The sequence below is a fragment of the Rhodamnia argentea genome, chromosome 2 (genome assembly GCF_020921035.1).
Source record: "Rhodamnia argentea isolate NSW1041297 chromosome 2, ASM2092103v1, whole genome shotgun sequence".
NCBI lineage: Eukaryota > Viridiplantae > Streptophyta > Magnoliopsida > Myrtales > Myrtaceae > Rhodamnia > Rhodamnia argentea.
In genome coordinates, this window is record NC_063151.1 from 17,596,752 (window position 1) to 17,613,944 (window position 17,193).

The 17,193-nt window shown below is 40.8% G+C and overlaps 2 protein-coding genes across 3 annotated transcripts in view; both read right to left on the reverse strand.

Annotated features, from left to right (window-relative positions):
• LOC115747882 (UPF0481 protein At3g47200-like) overlaps positions 1–17,193 on the reverse strand; it is a 37,543-nt gene that overhangs the window by 7,522 nt on the left and 12,828 nt on the right. Inside the window, exon 1 of one of the 2 annotated variants that reach the window (XM_048274798.1) lies at positions 9,868–9,915. The exons of the other annotated variant lie outside the window; for it this stretch is intronic. The gene's annotated coding sequence lies outside the window, so the exon portion shown is untranslated. Of the gene's footprint in view, positions 1–9,867; positions 9,916–17,193 lie in introns of those variants that run through there. 2 annotated transcript variants of the gene reach the window in all.
• On the reverse strand, positions 7,017–9,651 carry LOC115733862 (UPF0481 protein At3g47200-like). Its single transcript, XM_048274796.1, has 2 exons — positions 9,628–9,651; positions 7,017–8,385 (listed from the first exon to the last, which is right to left on the reverse strand). The coding sequence occupies exons 1-2, from the start codon at positions 9,649–9,651 to the stop codon at positions 7,099–7,101; spliced, it is 1,311 nt and encodes a 436-aa protein (XP_048130753.1). The 3' UTR covers positions 7,017–7,098.

Sequence of the window (17,193 nt, forward strand, 5' to 3'; positions counted from 1 at the left end):
GAATGTCCGTGTTTCCTACGGGACAATTGCCAAAGGCATTTCCTGCCATTTCCAGCGTCCAAAATCACTTTTCTGATATAATTCTGTCCTTTTTTTTTCGAATTCATCCCATATCGGCACATCACTTCTCACTCGTATTTGTTTATGGCGTTATTAAAGTATCTGGAGAATAATTAACGTACACTCTCAATGTTATTTTCTCCTTTTTTGAAAATTAGTTCGAGATTGTTGGTCGTTTTGGGCTCGAGAGCAGGCCCGATAGCCCGGACCAAACCGAATAACAAAAATTAAACAGGCCCAAAAAATCGAGTTTCGTTGGTCCACGCTCCCAAGCTCCCATACTTTTTTGCTCACCTTGAGTTTTTACCATATGCTAAGTTCAATTGGGTTACCAAGCACGTTGTCACACCTAAATTGCCTCAACAAGAAGATTAATTTATCAAGGCCCCCATAAAACATTAATCTCAAATTTTTGAAGAACCCCGGTAACCAAATTGAAATCTCTCCGGTCGTCATCTCAAGTCATTGAACCCCGTTGTCGACCACCGTCGCCCGACTTGTCACGCAGCCAACTCAACATAGTTTGTCGTGAACACTAGTGATCGGCTTAAACATGAGCATCCACAAGTTGTCTACCTAAAACCAACAGCTTGAGTGACAATGGATAATGGCTTTCCTTTCGCTGCGTAAAATAAGACCTTTATATGACTTTGGGAATTTATGATAGATAGTTGATTCGAATTGACAGGATATATTCAGATGGAAAGTGCACACGGTTTTTCTTTCCCATGGTCAAAAAGCCAATTGGTCCATCGTAGCTGTGACTAAAGCTTGACCTATATTGAAAATGGTCCGAACCATATTCTGAACTTCATAGATGAGCTTCATTCATCAAGACCTCTCTTTTGATAATCGTTATGATCATTCAATTCGTCGGTTCAATATTTTACCCTCCGAGTGTGTAACTTCTCGATTTCAAGAGTAAGATTTGAAGCTAGAAGTACCAAGATTTTCGGTGTGCCGATAGTCAAACATCAAGAGGAGTAGTCGTAGGAAAAAAAAAATTGATCAAAAGTTCATAAAAGCTGGATTGAACATTGGATGGTTGCAACCATATTTATAGTCTGAATCCCGATAAATGTCTAAGAACTCTTAGTTGCGGTTCAAGCTATTTTCGCAACATCGTCGTTCAGATTCGCCAACCCAAGTGGATCGCCCCGGCCCAAATTCAAGTCTGTCGCATTCTTGGAATGAGCCCATTAATATTAGGGACCATTAGAAAGTACATCAAGAAGGGCCACGAAAGCCAGCACGAAATAGCCTGCTCATTACCTTTTCTCTCGCAAGGAAATCACCTCTAAGCTTCCGAGTCATCTCACTTTGGCTATTGAAAATTGTTCTGATGGAGATGCCATATTTCGTCGGCTTCAAGGAACGTAGTCAATTTCTCTTCTTTAGAATAATGTCCATCTTTTTGCCACGTCATGCATGATGTTCCTCTTGAAAATAGAACTTTTTTCCCCTTTTCTAGCCAGCTAATTTAGTTCACGAAATTTCCTTCTCATATGTAATTTAATTCATGAAGCCAACTCCAGGTGGTGATTGGAAACCATTCATGCCTAAAAAAAAAAAAAGGTAGGGCAACGGGAGGTGACAGGATTGGAAAGTCGTGTTAGAATTTTCTTAATGTGGTCTATATTAATTGAAATTAATATATAAGTTGGTCTACTAAGGTATGATCCTAGAAGCTTATGTTTTGATGGTATTTTTGGGAAGTATGGAAAGTAACTGTGATATCGGTATTGAAGGAGAAGATTGAGTTGGTGATATCAAAGGTTTTTCTAGAGATTGTGCTATGAAGTTCTTGATTGGATTTACAACTTGAGTTTTCCTGTTTTGCTCAACCTAAGGTAGGGTCCAATAGCTAAAAGAGCATCGCAAGTCGCGTAGTGTCCGATGTGCCCCCAACGGCCCTTGAAAATCTGAAGACCAAGTGCTATCCACTCCCGGCACACTAGAGACGTGTGCTAAATTCCACAATCGTAATGGCGATGTTTCCCAAGGACACTATGAAATTGAATCGATCAGACTAAATCAAAAGTGCAATGATGAAAATCGGTCACTCATATTCAATTCGGCCCGGAGGAACGGAGAGGGAGCTTGAGAAACGGCTACCACATCCAAGGAAGGCAGCAAGCATACAAATTACCCAATCCCGACACGGGGAGGTAGTGACAATAAATAACAATACCTGGCTCCACTAAGTGAAAGAATGACTTTAGTTCTTGCACACTTAAGTCACGTCAAGTCTCATTCAATGCTGTAGCGCCGATAGCTCTATTCTTAAGCCCTATGTCCATTAGTTCAATAACATCTTAGCTCGCTCTGACATGATGCTAGCAACATTTAACAATTTCATATAGTCCATAGGTTAAATTGAACATGTTCCAAAAGTTTAGGGGCAACATTGAATAAGTTAAAATTTCATGGAAAATGTTTCTTTAAAAATTCAGATATCAATAAAAAAAATTTCAAAGATTCAAAAACCTTATAACACATTCTTTCTATGCGAGTTCTTTACTACAAGAGTCATAGTTACTTTCGTCGTTTACCCGTGCTTGGTTGAATTTCTTCACTTTGACATTCAGAGTATAATATTCTTAATTAGTTTCAATATAGGCTGGCTAGTGTGGGCCAAGTTAAACCCGACTCATGATGAAAGGGTCGGTGGTTAAAATACTATATAAAGGTTAAAGTTCCTCCTCTACACTTGAACGCACATAATATCTCACATTCAAAAAAGAATGTAACGTTTCGTGAGAGGTCTCTCATCGGCCAATGCTTTGCAAAGGGAATAGAAGAGAAGGCTTGGTCTTGAGAATCGTCGTCGTTCCGCATCAAGATGGATTCCAAACCGGACATGTTTGCTAATCCTTTTCTATATGGCATGTGTGTTTTTAGTTCTGATTATGGTGATCCCGAGCGTGTCGCAATTTATGGTCTATCATTTGGTATCAGAGCATCACTACGATATCGGTTCTGTGGTTGATCAAGTGATTTATGCAAATATTGTTTCTTATCCTTAGTCATATTTGTAGATGGATGCAATGAAAGATAAGATGCAGTTTATGAAGCATAATAGTCTTTTGGAACTTGTTGAATGGCCTGAAGGTCACAAGGCCATTGGCTGTAAATGGGTGTACAAGGCTAAAAGGGATTTCAAAAGAAAGATTAAGAAATTTAAAGTGAGACCAGTAGCCAAGAGTTTCACTTAGAGAAAAAGAGTAGACTATGAAGCTACTTTTTCATCGGTCTCAACTAAGAATTCTTTTAGAGTGATCACGGCATTAGTAGCTTATTTTGACATGGAGTTACACAAGATGGATGTTAAGATCGTCTTTCTGAATGGAGATCTTGATGAAGAAGTCTACACGGTGCAACCAGAAGGTTTTGCAACCGATGATAAGCTTGTGTGTAAACTAAAAAGGTCTATTTATAGCCTCAAGCAAGCTTCTAGATGATGGTACTTGAAGTTTTATAGTGCTATCACTTCATTCATTTTGTTGAGAACAAAGTGGATCGGTGTATATACTGCAAGATCAATGGGAGGAAATTTATTCTTTTCATACTTTATGTAGATGATATCTAGCTTGCGAGTAGTGATCTTGGATTACTACATGAGACAAAGTGGATGTTGTCAAAGTACTTTGACATGAAGGACCTTGGTGAAGCATTTTTTGTCCTTGACATTGAGATCCATAAGAATCGTTCTCGCCGTATGTTAGGTTTGTCATAAAGGGCATATATTAATCATATTCTGAAAAGATTCAGTATGCAGGACTACAATCCAAGAATTGCTTCAGTCACTAAGGGTGATAAATTAAGTCTGTCACACCACCGCCACCGTGGCCCGCCTGCCGCCACCGCCACCGCCGGAGAGATTGCTTGACTGCAACCAAGGAGTCCTGTTGAAATCATTTGCCCTGTGCCAATCGAAGAAACCGTGCTCATAAGACGGCTTCTGATCGTCGCATACTCTTCTCTTGCATGCCTTCTATCATTCTATTGATAGCAGGTACCAATAAGCTCCTAAAACCTGCTTAAAAAGGGGAGGAAGAGCATTAACAGAGTTAAAAATTAGTCTTGACTGGAATGGGATACGAAAAAGATGGCAGCGAGAGATCATGAATGTCCAGACGATCAACTACTAAACCTTCCATTTAGCTATCAATGGTCTAACCTCCAGTTTTATGGGAACACTGCTTTGAGGTTCTCTATTTTTCTGTACTGACATGGTTTGCCAACATGTAAAGCATAAGATTATAAGCTGCTCCGGCCCATGTTGTCTCCATGACGACGCCAGCGGCCTTGACGATTTGCGATGAAAGTGAGAACATAAGAAAGAGAACCAAGCAGTCCGGCGGCAGCAGCAGGAGAAGGGGGGCAGGCGGCTGGTGGCAGCGGGCGATGACAGCGCGGGCGGCGGTTTTACAAGTGAATAAAAGTGGTCTTACGAAACTATAGGTCACGAGTCGAAAATGAGTTGGGTTAACACCCATATTTGAATAGACTTATAAGCCTAAACCCATATTTGACCTATTTTTTACACCCATATTTGATCCAAATTAATAAAAGTGGGTTAAAAAGTCAGTTAAAGACCTATATTGACACCTCTAGGCGTGACTTCACGTGTAATTATCTTCCACTTCTTAGTGTACTTCGCCATTTCGACTATGATTGCGTTTGATCTTCGCTTTGGGGGTTGGGGGAGGGATCCGGTTAAATTCGTATAGAGTGGTCTCAAGGTTTGAGTAGGCTTTTTGTGAGTTTTTTTATATTAAAAATAGCATTTCATTTCATTCACTTGCTCGGGATACAAGAGAGAAATTTTGCAATTCAACTGGAAACTAAAATACATCACAAATAACTTCAAAATAAAATAAACTCCAGATAACAAGAGATATCATCAGAACACGATTATGTGTTACACGCTCAAAGACCATATCTAAGACTTTTTCACACCATAATCGGCGGCCGACAATCACCATCGGTATGTTGTTGGTTCGCAATGAATCAACAACTACTCTCGTGAAATAGAGTTTAATCGGTCAAGTCGGTAATCGGTAACTTCTTAGTCGGCATCTTGGTCATTAGCCTTCACGTCGGCATCTCTATTATTGATTCACCCTAGTAAGTTATAACCAAAATGGATTTTGCCATGAATAAACAACAATGTTTGTTGGACTTACCGACAAAAGCAGATCGGAGCTTAAGAATTTATTTACACCTGAATTTCGATGATCCATTTGTTCATTTGTTGCATTAGGGAATTAGAGATCGACCTGGGTCCCTAGAAAAAATATTTAATTCTCATATTTGCATTCATCATTTCATTTATCATATAATTTCATTGCATTTGTATTGGATCAGCAGCAGGTGAGCTAAAATGAGTTGGACTGAGCCCATGGTGAAGTGGAAATCGGACAAGTCCATTATCCTTTAATTGCCGAAAATTGGTAGTAACAATTCTTATCCATTTGACAAGAAAATTAGTAAATATCTTGGATATCACGATGAAGAAAGGTCTCGAATGGGAGATTTGAGATCGGCTCCACTGCTTCGTCTAATGCGTGAAAAGAGGGAGGTGTGATGGAGGGAAAAAAGAGTTTGCCGCTGAATCAGCGAGCATCAAGTTTAGATTTGGTTATACATTTAGGAAATTTATAAAATATATATATGTATATTATTTGGTCCAGTCCGGTCCGATCGATGCGGTTCCCCTTGAAATCAGAAACCGGACCAATCATAACTAGTCCCATTTTTACGGAACCGGTGACCGGACCGGGAGCCTTGAGAACTGGACTCAATCAGCTGATTCAATATGCTCTGAGCGGATCCAAATTCGATCGGTCCATTATGCTCACCCCTATATACAAATAGTGTTGCGAGAAAGTACCCATGTCCAAAAAATTATACAAAAAATCCTAAACCTATTATACAACGATTACTTTAGTTCTAAATCTTTTAATTGTGTCAATTTACTATCAAACATTATGACAATTTGCCAATTTAGTCTTAAACCTATTATTTGGATAATTGACCAAAACGACTATATTGATAAATTGTCAAAAGATTTAGGACTAAACTAACACAATTAAATATGACTATATTAATATATTGTCAAAAAAGGTTTAACACTAAACAAACACAATTGAAAAGGACTATCTAGACAAATTTTCAAAACGTTTAAGAATAAATTGACACGATTAAAAGGTTTATGATTAAATTAACAAATCCTCGTAATGTTTAGGACTAAATGAAAGGTTTGAGACTGAATTGACTATCGTATAATAGGTCAATAACTATTTGTAAAATTATCCCCTCCCTTTTGGTTTTCTTACATCCTTCATATGCTGTGATTACTCACTCATCCTCTATTATTGCCACGGACTTGAATTACATGTTTACCAGCACAGAAAAAAATTCAATTTTTTGGCAAAAGGAAACTTGGAAATGTGCCTTAGTTAAATGGGGTTAGCCGTAGAATCTCAAAGTCAGGTAAGTACAATACAAATCTTCCAAAATCCACACCAATATTGATATTGTGACATGGTAAGACTCCAATTACTTTTCACTGTATAAGGGATTTGCTAGCATAAAAATCTTTAGTTGACTTTGAAACTAATAACATATTTGAACCACAAGTTCTTAAAAGATTATACCCCACAATAAATCCTAATTTTTTGTTATTAATTTTTCCCAAAAAATATATTTTTTTTTTTGTCTGTCATACCTCTAACTCTCATCTCTCTGACTTTTGCTCGGCCTCTCTGCAAAGCAAGAGAATTGAACTCCGCACCTATGACACTAGATTCTCTACCCTCCCCAATCCCTTACTAGCAGGGCTGCATGTCTATTGGCCCGAAATAAGCAGTTAATCTTATAGTGAATTAAGGGCAATCACGTCATCATTTCTAATTCAATATCTCCTTTTAACCATACATGTTTCATCCCCGTTGGAAAACCAAGACACTGCTATTGGCTATAGAACACAAGCAATTGGTCCAAGGGAAATATTCAAACAGACAATTTTCACATTTAAAGTTGGTTTTTGTAAGACAGAACAGCAAATGCCGTTTGTGCTGTTGTGAGAAGGAGCAACACGATGGCCGCGAGAACTGACAAGAAAGCCCAAGGACTATGGAAATATTCCCTCCTCAGTTTCGCCATCCAAAGGTTCCGCCTCTTGTTGCAATACTCATTCACATTGCGGAAGATCTCATTGTAATAGAAATCGGTAAGAGTGACGCCGTGACCCATCTTGTTGAACACCTGCGCCACTACCTCGTCATCGCCCAAGTAGTTCTTGATAATCCCTTGGCGGCGGAGCAGCTTGACGTCCTTTGAAGAGTTTATGAGGCAATCCATGAACGACATGTACTGCGTCACGTAGCTGATGTCTCCGCACTGACTATGCTGCTCGTACGCAATCAGGTTTCGAAATAGCGACTCAGTGGAGTCCTCTATAGTGAAGACCGGTATCTCGAGTATCCCATTCTTGAATTTGATGTCCATAAGGTGTCGCTCTTGCGCCGCCCTTAACCTGACTCCAGCCTCCCTGAGCTCTGTCGCAGAGAGCATGGATCTCACCTCCGTATGCGCGGTGCTAGCTTTTAGCCAGGGCGCATCGGGCAAGCCAAAAGTCCAGCAAGTGTGCGTTAGATGCAGGAGATGTTTGCTCTTGGGAAGCATGTTGTGAAGCGTCGCGTTTGTGTCCAAGTCCGAGTCTACTGGTTGGTCACAGAAGTACCAGATGGCGATGTCGATGAGCTCGGAATGCTCGTTCGGACCTTTAGTCATGTCATATAGCTTGTTCAAGACGAACAGCGGGAGTTGGTTCTCGAGCAGCATTAAATCGCGCCAGAGGGAGGGTAGATTTCGAATCCGATCTGCCTCCATTTGCGGGCCATTCATGCTGCACTCACGGAGAAGCTCGACGACGAAACAACCATCAATGAGCATCATCGCCAGGAACTCATTTTGGGGGAGGTGGATGGTTTCCGCATAGCAATCACGCGCCCGCTGTTCCATTTCTCTTAGGACCGGCATGTACCTGTGGACGCTCTCCTCGCCTCTCCTCTTAAGCAACCGCTGCACGTACCGCATTTTTTGCTCCTCCATAAATTTGCATCCGTCGCTTCTGTGGTGAAAAGGCCCGATGGATAGAATCTGGGGTTCGTAGGCTTTCTCGTTTGCTTTGCGCATTTCATGACGAACCCTAAATATACAATGCTCTGGCGAGGTCGGAGGCACCCTGCGAAGCATATCGTCGATGCAGATGACGGCATGATCTTGCGTCCCGGATTGATCATCGTTTCTAGTGTCCTGCATAGGTTTACAACATAATTAATGCGATAATAAGCATGTAGTAAAGCAAGATCACGATTTTTCATCTTGTTAAAATGGCCCTTCACAGGTTCTCCCTCTTGGACCTCACCGGAACCGCCCCCCATCAACAATGCCACCCGCCAACTCCAACCGCCAGGCTCGACGCCATAACACCGCAACAGGAGAAATAAAGGCCGAACGACTTACCCAAACGGATTCGACCGCACGCGATGTCATCCGTTTGAAGGCTGCGGATCACAGCCCCAACGAGGTTTGAGCAAGGTCCGGTCCGTGCGATTTCATCAAAACGACGCATAAAAAGGCACAACACAGTCGAAAAGAAGCGTGTACACGTTAACTAGGTCTGGATCTATTGTCTGGACACAAAAACTCGGCTCGATCTCTCACTCTTGCTCACGATTTTTATTTTTTGCTCTCTGAACTGCTCTGTTTTTTTTTTTTTTTTTTTGCTTCAGAGACTCTTCCTTCAAGACCTCCCCAGGAAAGAAAGAGCTATCTCGAGTCTCGCCCTTCAACAATCACACAGCTCTCCCTCTCGCTTGTGAACGAGCTCTCAGAGCTCTTTTTTTTTTTTTTGTTCTTCCAGCTCTACTGCTTCTTCCTCCTCTGCGGAGCTCCATTGCACCTCAGATTCTCTCCCTCTCCTTTCTTTTTTCATTTTTTTCCCTTCTCCTTTTCTCTTGACCCCAAACGAGAACCAGTGAAGAGACCGTGAGAGTCCAAAAGGACAGCTTCCTCCTTTTACAAAAGCTCTACCCCCCACACACGAGGCCAACCCCCTCGGGTTGCGACGACGGCAAGCAACGCACAATGGTTTGGTCTCGCGCTTGCACCTGAACTCTCTTCCCCCAGAACTCTCTCTCTCGATTTGGCCAAACGACGACATGGATGAAGGGTTTCAACTTTTCCGACATTTTCCCAATTCGATTGTCCCGTGGCGGTGGGTGAAGTGTAGCAACGTAGAAATGCAGATCACGAAGAAGAGGACGAGGAGGAGGAGAGAGAGAGCGCAGATCTGGGCTGGAAAGGGGAAGTGAAAAAATAAAAATAAGCTGATCTCCGAACACGATTTCAGGCTAAATCTCATTACGGGGCCTCATTGCGAGACGGGGAAACTGTCTAGAAGAGTTTCGTGGTCACATCCTTCAACTTCAGTTTTACTCAATGAACTCAGCAGTCAAGGGTCCGAGAAGGCAAGCGAAAATGCAGAAGACTTACTTGATTGCTTTGGTGGTCGCTCATTCTTCTAGCCAAGCCAGACCAGCTATAACGATATAGGATTCAGTCCTTCTCTTTTTGAGGGTTTGTTTCTCAATGAAACGAGTAGGAGATAAAACGAGACTCCCACAAATTCCAACCTTTTTGTACCAAACTCAAACACGTCTTCCTTCGGCCCACCATGAAACAGAGAGCTCTGGATTTGAAATCATTGCTTAATAAACTGAAAGTTCGTGGAACCCGATGGACAGGCAAAGAGCCAAGAAAGACCTAATAGAAAACGTCCAATGACAACGATGTATGAAGTCCTTCACAAGATGCATTGTTCTATTGTCTCGGTTCACACGGTCCATTGGTGTGTCGAGTCGAGGGATTTCTAAGGTAAGAATTAAAAGCCGCATGTTTAAATTTTCACTAGCTGAGTGCAAACTGCTCCGATTTCACCGATAAATTGAATGTTTGGGGAACTTGATGAAGAGGCAAAGGGCTAACAAAGACTTACAAGGAAACAACAAAAAATTGACTTCATGAGAATGAAGTATGAAGTCTTCCACAAGTTGCATTACACCAAGTGAAAACCGACCATTTTACAAACTTCGTAGAACAATTGGAAAAAGTCCTACGTTCAAGCTACTGGCTAGATATCATCATTCCGTTTATGATGGAGACAACTTGTACCCTTGTAATGAATGTAAATATGAAGGTGCCGGCCCAATTCTCGATATTGCGCAATTAGCTGGCACGCTAGGAGATTTTCGAGGTAGAAATTGAAAATCCCATTATTATGGGTACTGCAATAAACTGAAAGTTCATGGAACTTGATGTAGTGGCAAAGGACTGAGAAAGATCTAAAAGGAAACGTTAAAAATTGACTTCACGAGAATGACCTCTGAAGTCATCCACAAGTTGCATTGTTCCATGCGAAAATCGACCCCTCCACGAAACTTTATGGAAAATCTAGAGCAATTCCTACGTTCCACCTACTCTAGATGCTATAATTGCCTTCTTGATTGACACAATTAGCGAAAAAATTCTAAATAAGCACTTAAAGTATAATCATTTTCTTAAATAAGGATTGAAATGGACTTTATTTCAAATAAAAGTATGCATTACTTAAATTATTTCAAAGAAAGGCTTAACCGAAGGGTAATTTTATCATTTATTTTTTTTTTTTTTACTTTTCTATTTTCTGTTTGTTTTTCCTCTTCCCTCCCCTCCCCATCTCACTCGCCACTGCCATCTCCACCGCCACCTGTCAATCCCGCATCCCCCTCTCCTTCGGCACCACGGGCACCGCACCGCACCGCAAGCTACCACGGCCCGAGGACGGGCCCACCTCCACCATGGAATCGTGACTTCCATTTCCATGGTGGTTTGGTTTGAGAGCTGCGGAGAAGGGGTCGAAGTCTCTCTTCGAGCGGAGAGGAGAGAGAACTTCTTGGACCATCTTCTTCCCCCGAGCGAATATCGACGGCGATCTCGGATACACTGGAAGTGAGCTCACCACCGAGTCGGCGTTGCTCTTGCAATCTCGGTGGTTGTTTGAGAGACCCGATCTTGCCTCCATCAAACGGCTCATCGGTAGAAATCGGGATCCGGATCACCTAACATTGGGGTTTCCGTGACATGCTTACCATTACTCAAATCGGGCCGTCCAAATGAAAATTGATAGCCTGATTTGAGATAGGGTTGGGATTCAAAACTTTTCAAACCCCAAAAAAATTTCCACCCAAATTTTTTCCCTCCCCCTCAACAAATGATGTGGCCCATTCTTGGCCGTCCATTTTCGTTTGTACGACCTGATTTGAGTAATGGTAAGCATGTCACAAAAATCTCAATGTTAAGCTATCCAAATCCCGTAAATCGAAGCTCTATCCAATTGACCACTGAAATCGAACTCAAAATCGTCATCGCCGTTGCCGCCGCCACTCTGGTCACCTGCTTTGCCTTTCGGGACTCTGGGCTTCTCTTCCCAAGCAAAGGTTATCAAGGACAAGGACTTTCTTGAATTCCTAAGCTCGTGAAGAAAAGTCGAAGCTCTAGTGGGGCTCGTGGGTGCACTAAAATACAAGTTGCCGAAGCGTCGGGGGCTCAATGAAGTGATCATGAACGGAGAAGAAGAAGTGCTATCAAAGTTGAATTCCATGTTCGGAAGTGAAATTGCAACCTCTACGTCCTTTGCATGATCAACGAGCCCCCGATCGCTTTCGCACTATGGATCATTCTCTGGTTTTTGCACTTATTGTGGATCGTTCTAATCATCGCCCGACCAGCACAATTGGGTGGATGGTCAAGGCCGACATGCTTGGGGAGGTGGTGGCCAACGGCGGCATCGGAGGAGAGGTTGATGGGGGACTAGTAGGTGGCGGTAGAGATGGCGGTGGCGAGGGAGATGGGGAGGAGAGGAAAGAGGAAAAAGAAAAAAAAGAAAAGAAAAGAAAAAAAGTAAATACTAAAAAAAAAGGACTAAAGGATAAAATTGTCCTTCGTCTAGGTCCATTTTTGAAATAATATAAGCATTTTAGGCCCTTAGTTGAAATAAGATCCACTTCATGTCCTTATTTGAAAAAACAATGATATTTCATACCGTTATTTGAAAATTTTTCATTTTATTATTAGAATTATGAATAATGGTTATTTGTTAAATTTCTAATATAAGTATCTAACTATAAGGACATTAACATATTTTAGTATTTTAAATTCACAAATTGCATACCCAAGCACCTCAACTATAGTTGAGCATAACTTTTGATGTATAAGTCGCCCAAGCACAGCCGAAAGCCTATTTAATACTCAATGCCATAGGACCAACTAATTGGTATCGACACCGACACGCGACACAACATGACACGTCGACACGTCATTTGTCAAAATAGAGAATTTCGACATGTTAGGACACGTTATATATTAAATGTATATTTTTATATATGCATGATAAATTATCATTTTTATAATCAAGTTAATCTTATTCAAATTCACTAACAAATAAATAATAAAAAAGAGCCTAGAATGAATTTAGGCTAAAAACATTAATCCACTATTTGTTAGTATCATTCAACGTTTCTAATTGACAAATTCAACTACATTCCATTTTAATAGTCCATAAAGCTTGGAGAAATTTACATTTTCACATGTTGGTGGAGTTTTTTTAGAATATTAGGTTTTTATAAATTTACATTTTTACCCCTAAAAAATTAAAAAATTTCAAAATTGACCTGCACGTGTCAAATTTTTCGTGTCGAGATGTCCGAGCTGCCTTGAAAATCCAACATGCGTTGACCACATGTTGGAGCGAACATTGGTACGGAGGGCTTCGGAAAGTGTCCGTGCTTCCTACGGGACAATTACCAAAGGCATTTCCTGCCATTTCCGGCCTCCAAAATCACTTTTCTGATATAATTCTGTGCTTTTTTTTCGAATTCAACCCATATCGGCACATCACTTCTCGCTCGTATTTGTTTATGGCGTTATTAAAGTATCCGGAGAATAAATAACGTACACTCTCAATGTTATTTTCTCCTTTTTTGAAAATTAGTTCGAGATTGTTGGTCGTTTTGGGCTCGAGAGCAGGCCCGATAGCCCGGACCAAACTGAATAATAAAAATTAAACAGGCCCAAAAAATCGAGTTTCGTTGGTCCACGCTCCCAGGCTCCCATACTTTTTTGCTCACCTTGAGTTTTTACCATATGCTAAGTTCGGTTGGGTTACCAAGCACGCTGTCACACCTAAATTGCCTCAACAAGAAGATTAATTTATCAAGGCCCCCATAAAACATTAATCTCAAATTTTTGAAGAACCCCGGTAACCAAATCAAAATCTCTCCGGTCGTCATCTCAAGTCATTGAACCCCGTCACTGACCACCGTCGTCTGACTTGTCACGCAGCCAACTCAACATAGTTTGTTGTGGATGCTAGTCTTTGAGAACACTAGTCATCGGCTTAAACACGAGCATCCACAGGTAGTCTACCTAAAACCAGCAACTTGCGTGACAATGGATAACTAGCTTTCCTTTGGTTGCGTAAAATAAGACCTTTATATGACTTTGGGAATTTATGATAGATAGTTGATTCGATTTGATAGAATACATTCGGGTAGAAAGTGCTCGCAGTTTTTCTTTCCCATGGTCAAAAAGCCAATTGGTCAATCGGAGCTGTGACTAAAGCTCGACCTACATTGAAAATGGTCCGAACCATATTTCGAACTTCATAGATGAGCTTCATTCATCAAGACCTCTCTTTTGATAATCGTTATGATCATTCAATTCGTCGGTTCAATATTTTACCCTCCGAGTGTGTAACTTCTCGATTTCAAGAGTAAGATTTAAAGCTAGAAGTACCAAGATTTTCGTTGTGCCGAGAGTCAAACATCTAGAGGAGTAGTCCTAGGAAAAAAAAATTTTGATGAAAAGTTCATAAAAGCTGGATTGAACATTGGATGGTTGCAACCATGTTTATAGTCTGAATCACGATAAATGTCTAAGACCTCTTAGTTGCGGTTCAAGCTATCTTCGCAACATCGTCGTTCAGATTCGCCAACCCAAGTGGATCTCTCCGGCCCAAATTCAAGTCTATCGCATTCTTGGAATGAGCCCATTAATATAAGGGCCCATTAGAACGTACATCAAGAAGGGCCACGAAAGCCAGCACGAAATAGCCTGCTCATTACCTTTTCTCTCGCAAGGAAATCACCTCTAAGCTTCCGAGTCATCTCACTTTGGCTATTGAAAATTTTTCTGATGGAGATGCCATATTTCGTCGGCTTCAAGGAACGTAGTCAATTTCTCTTCTTTAGAATAATGTCCATCTTTTTGCCACGTCATGCATGATGTTCCTCTTGAAAATAGAACTTTTTTCCCCTTTTCTAGCCAGCTAATTTAGTTCATGAGATTTCCTTCTCATATGTAATTTAATTCATGAAGCCAACTCCAGGTGGTGATTGGAAACCATTCATGCCTAAGAAAAAAAAAAGGTAGGGCAACGGGAGGTGACAGGATTGGAAAGTCGTGTTAGAATTTTTTTAATGTGGTCTATATTAATCGAAATTAATATATAAGTTGGTCTACTAAGGTATGATCCTAGAAGCTTATGTTTTGATGGTATTTTTGGGAAGTATGGAAAGTAACTGTGATATCGGTATTGAAGGAGAAGATTGAGTTGGTGATATCAAAGGTTTTTCTAGAGATTGTGCTATGAAGTTCTTGATTGGATTTACAACTTGAGTTTTCCTGTTTTGCTCAACCTAAGGTAGGGTCCAACAGCTAAAAGAGCATCGCAAGTCGCGTAGTGTCCGATGTGCCCCCAACGGCCCTTGAAAATCTGGAGACCAAGTGCCATCCACTCCCGGCACACTAGAGACGTGTGCTAAATTCCACAATCGTAATGGCCATGTTTCCTAAGGACACTATGAAACCGAATCGATCGGACTAAATCAAAAGTGCAATGATGAAAATCAGTCACTCATATTCAATTCGGCCTGGAGGAACGGAGAGGGAACTTGAGAAACGGCTACCACATCCAAGGAAGGCAGCAAGCATACAAATTACCCAATCCTAACACGGGGAGGTAGTGACAATAAATAACAATACCTGGCTCCACTAAGTGAAAGAATGACTTTAGTTCTTGCGCACTCAAGTCACATCAAGTCTCATTCAATGTTGTAGCGCCGACGGCTCTATTCTTAAGCCCTATGTCCATTAGTTCAATAACATCCGAGCTCACTCTGACGGGATGCTAGCAACATTGAACAATTTCATATAGTCCATAGGTTAAAATGAACATGTTCCAAAAGTTTAGGGGCAACATTGAATAAGTTAAAATTTCATGGAAAATGTTTCTTTAAAAAGTCAGATATCAATAAAAAAAAATTCAAAGATTCAAAAACCTTATAACACATTCTTTCTATGCGAGTTCTTTACTACAAGAGTCATAGTTACTTTCGTCGTTTACCCGTGCTTGGTTGAATTTCTTCACTTTGACATTCAGAGTATAATATTATTAATTAGTTTCAATATAGGCTGGCTAGTGTAGGCCAAGTTAAACCCGACTCATGATGAAAGGGTCGGTGGTTAAAATACTATATAAAGGTTAAAGTTCCTCCTCTACACTTGAACGCACATAATATCTCACATTCAAAAAAGAATGTAACATTTCGTGAGAGGTCTCTCATCAGCCAATGCTTTGCAAAGGGAATAGAAGAGAAGGCTTGGTCTTGAGAATCGTCGTCGTTCCGCATCAAGATGGATTCCAAACCAAACATGTTTGCTAATCCTTTTCTATATGGCATGTGTGTTTTTAGTTCTGATTATGGTGATCCCGAGCGTGCCGCAATTCATGGTCTATCATTTGGTATCAGAGCATCACTACGATATCGGTTCTGTGGTTGATCAAGTGATTTATGCAAATACTGTTTCTTATCCTTAGTCATATTTGTAGATGGATGCACTAAAAGATAAGATGCAGTTTATGAAGCATAATAGTCTTTTGGAACTTGTTGAATTGCCTGAAGGTCACAAGCCCATTGGCTGTAAATGGGTGTACAAGGCTAAAAGGGATTTCAAAAGAAAGATTAAGAAATTTAAAGTGAGACCAGTAGCCAAGAGTTTCACTTAGAGAAAAAGAGTAGACTATGAAGCTACTTTTTCATCGGTCTCGACTAAGAATTCTTTTAGAGTGATCACGGCATTAGTAGCTTATTTTGACATGGAGTTACACAAGATGGATGTTAAGATCATCTTTCCGAATGGAGACCTTGATGAAGAAGTCTACACGGTGCAACCAAAAGGTTTTGCAACGGATGATAAGCTTGTGTGTAAACTAAAAAGGTCTATTTATAGCCTCAAGCAAGCTTCTAGATGATGGTACTTGAAGTTTTATAGTGCTATCACTTCATTTATTTTGTTGAGAACAAAGCGGAACGGTGTATATACTGCAAGATCAATGGGAGGAAATTTATTCTTTTCATACTTTATGTAGATGATATCTAGCTTGCGAGTAGTGATCTTGGATTACTACATGAGACAAAGTGGATGTTGTCAAAGTACTTTGACATGAAGGACCTTGGTGAAGCATTTTTTGTCCTTGACATTGAGATCCATAAGAATCGTTCTCGCTGTATGTTAGGTTTGTCATAAAGGGCATATATTAATCATATTCTGAAAAGATTCAGTATGCAGGACTACAATCCAAGAATTGCTTCTGTCACTAAGGGTGATAAATTAAGTTTGTCACACCACCGCCACTGTGGCCCGCTTGCCACCACCGCTACCGCCGGAGAGATTGCTTGACTGCAACCAAGCAGTCCTGTTGACATCATTTGCCCTGTGCCAATTGAAGAAACCGTGCTCATAAGACGGCTTATGATCGTCGCATACTCTTCTCCTGCATGCCTTCTATCATTCTATTGATAGCAGGTACCAATAAGCTCCTAAAACCGGCTTAAAAAGGGGAGGAAGAGCATTAACAGAGTTAAAAATTAGTCTTGACTGGAATGGGATACGAAAAAGATGGCAGCGAGAGATCATGAATGTCCAGACGATCAACTACTAAACCTTCCATTTAGCTATTAA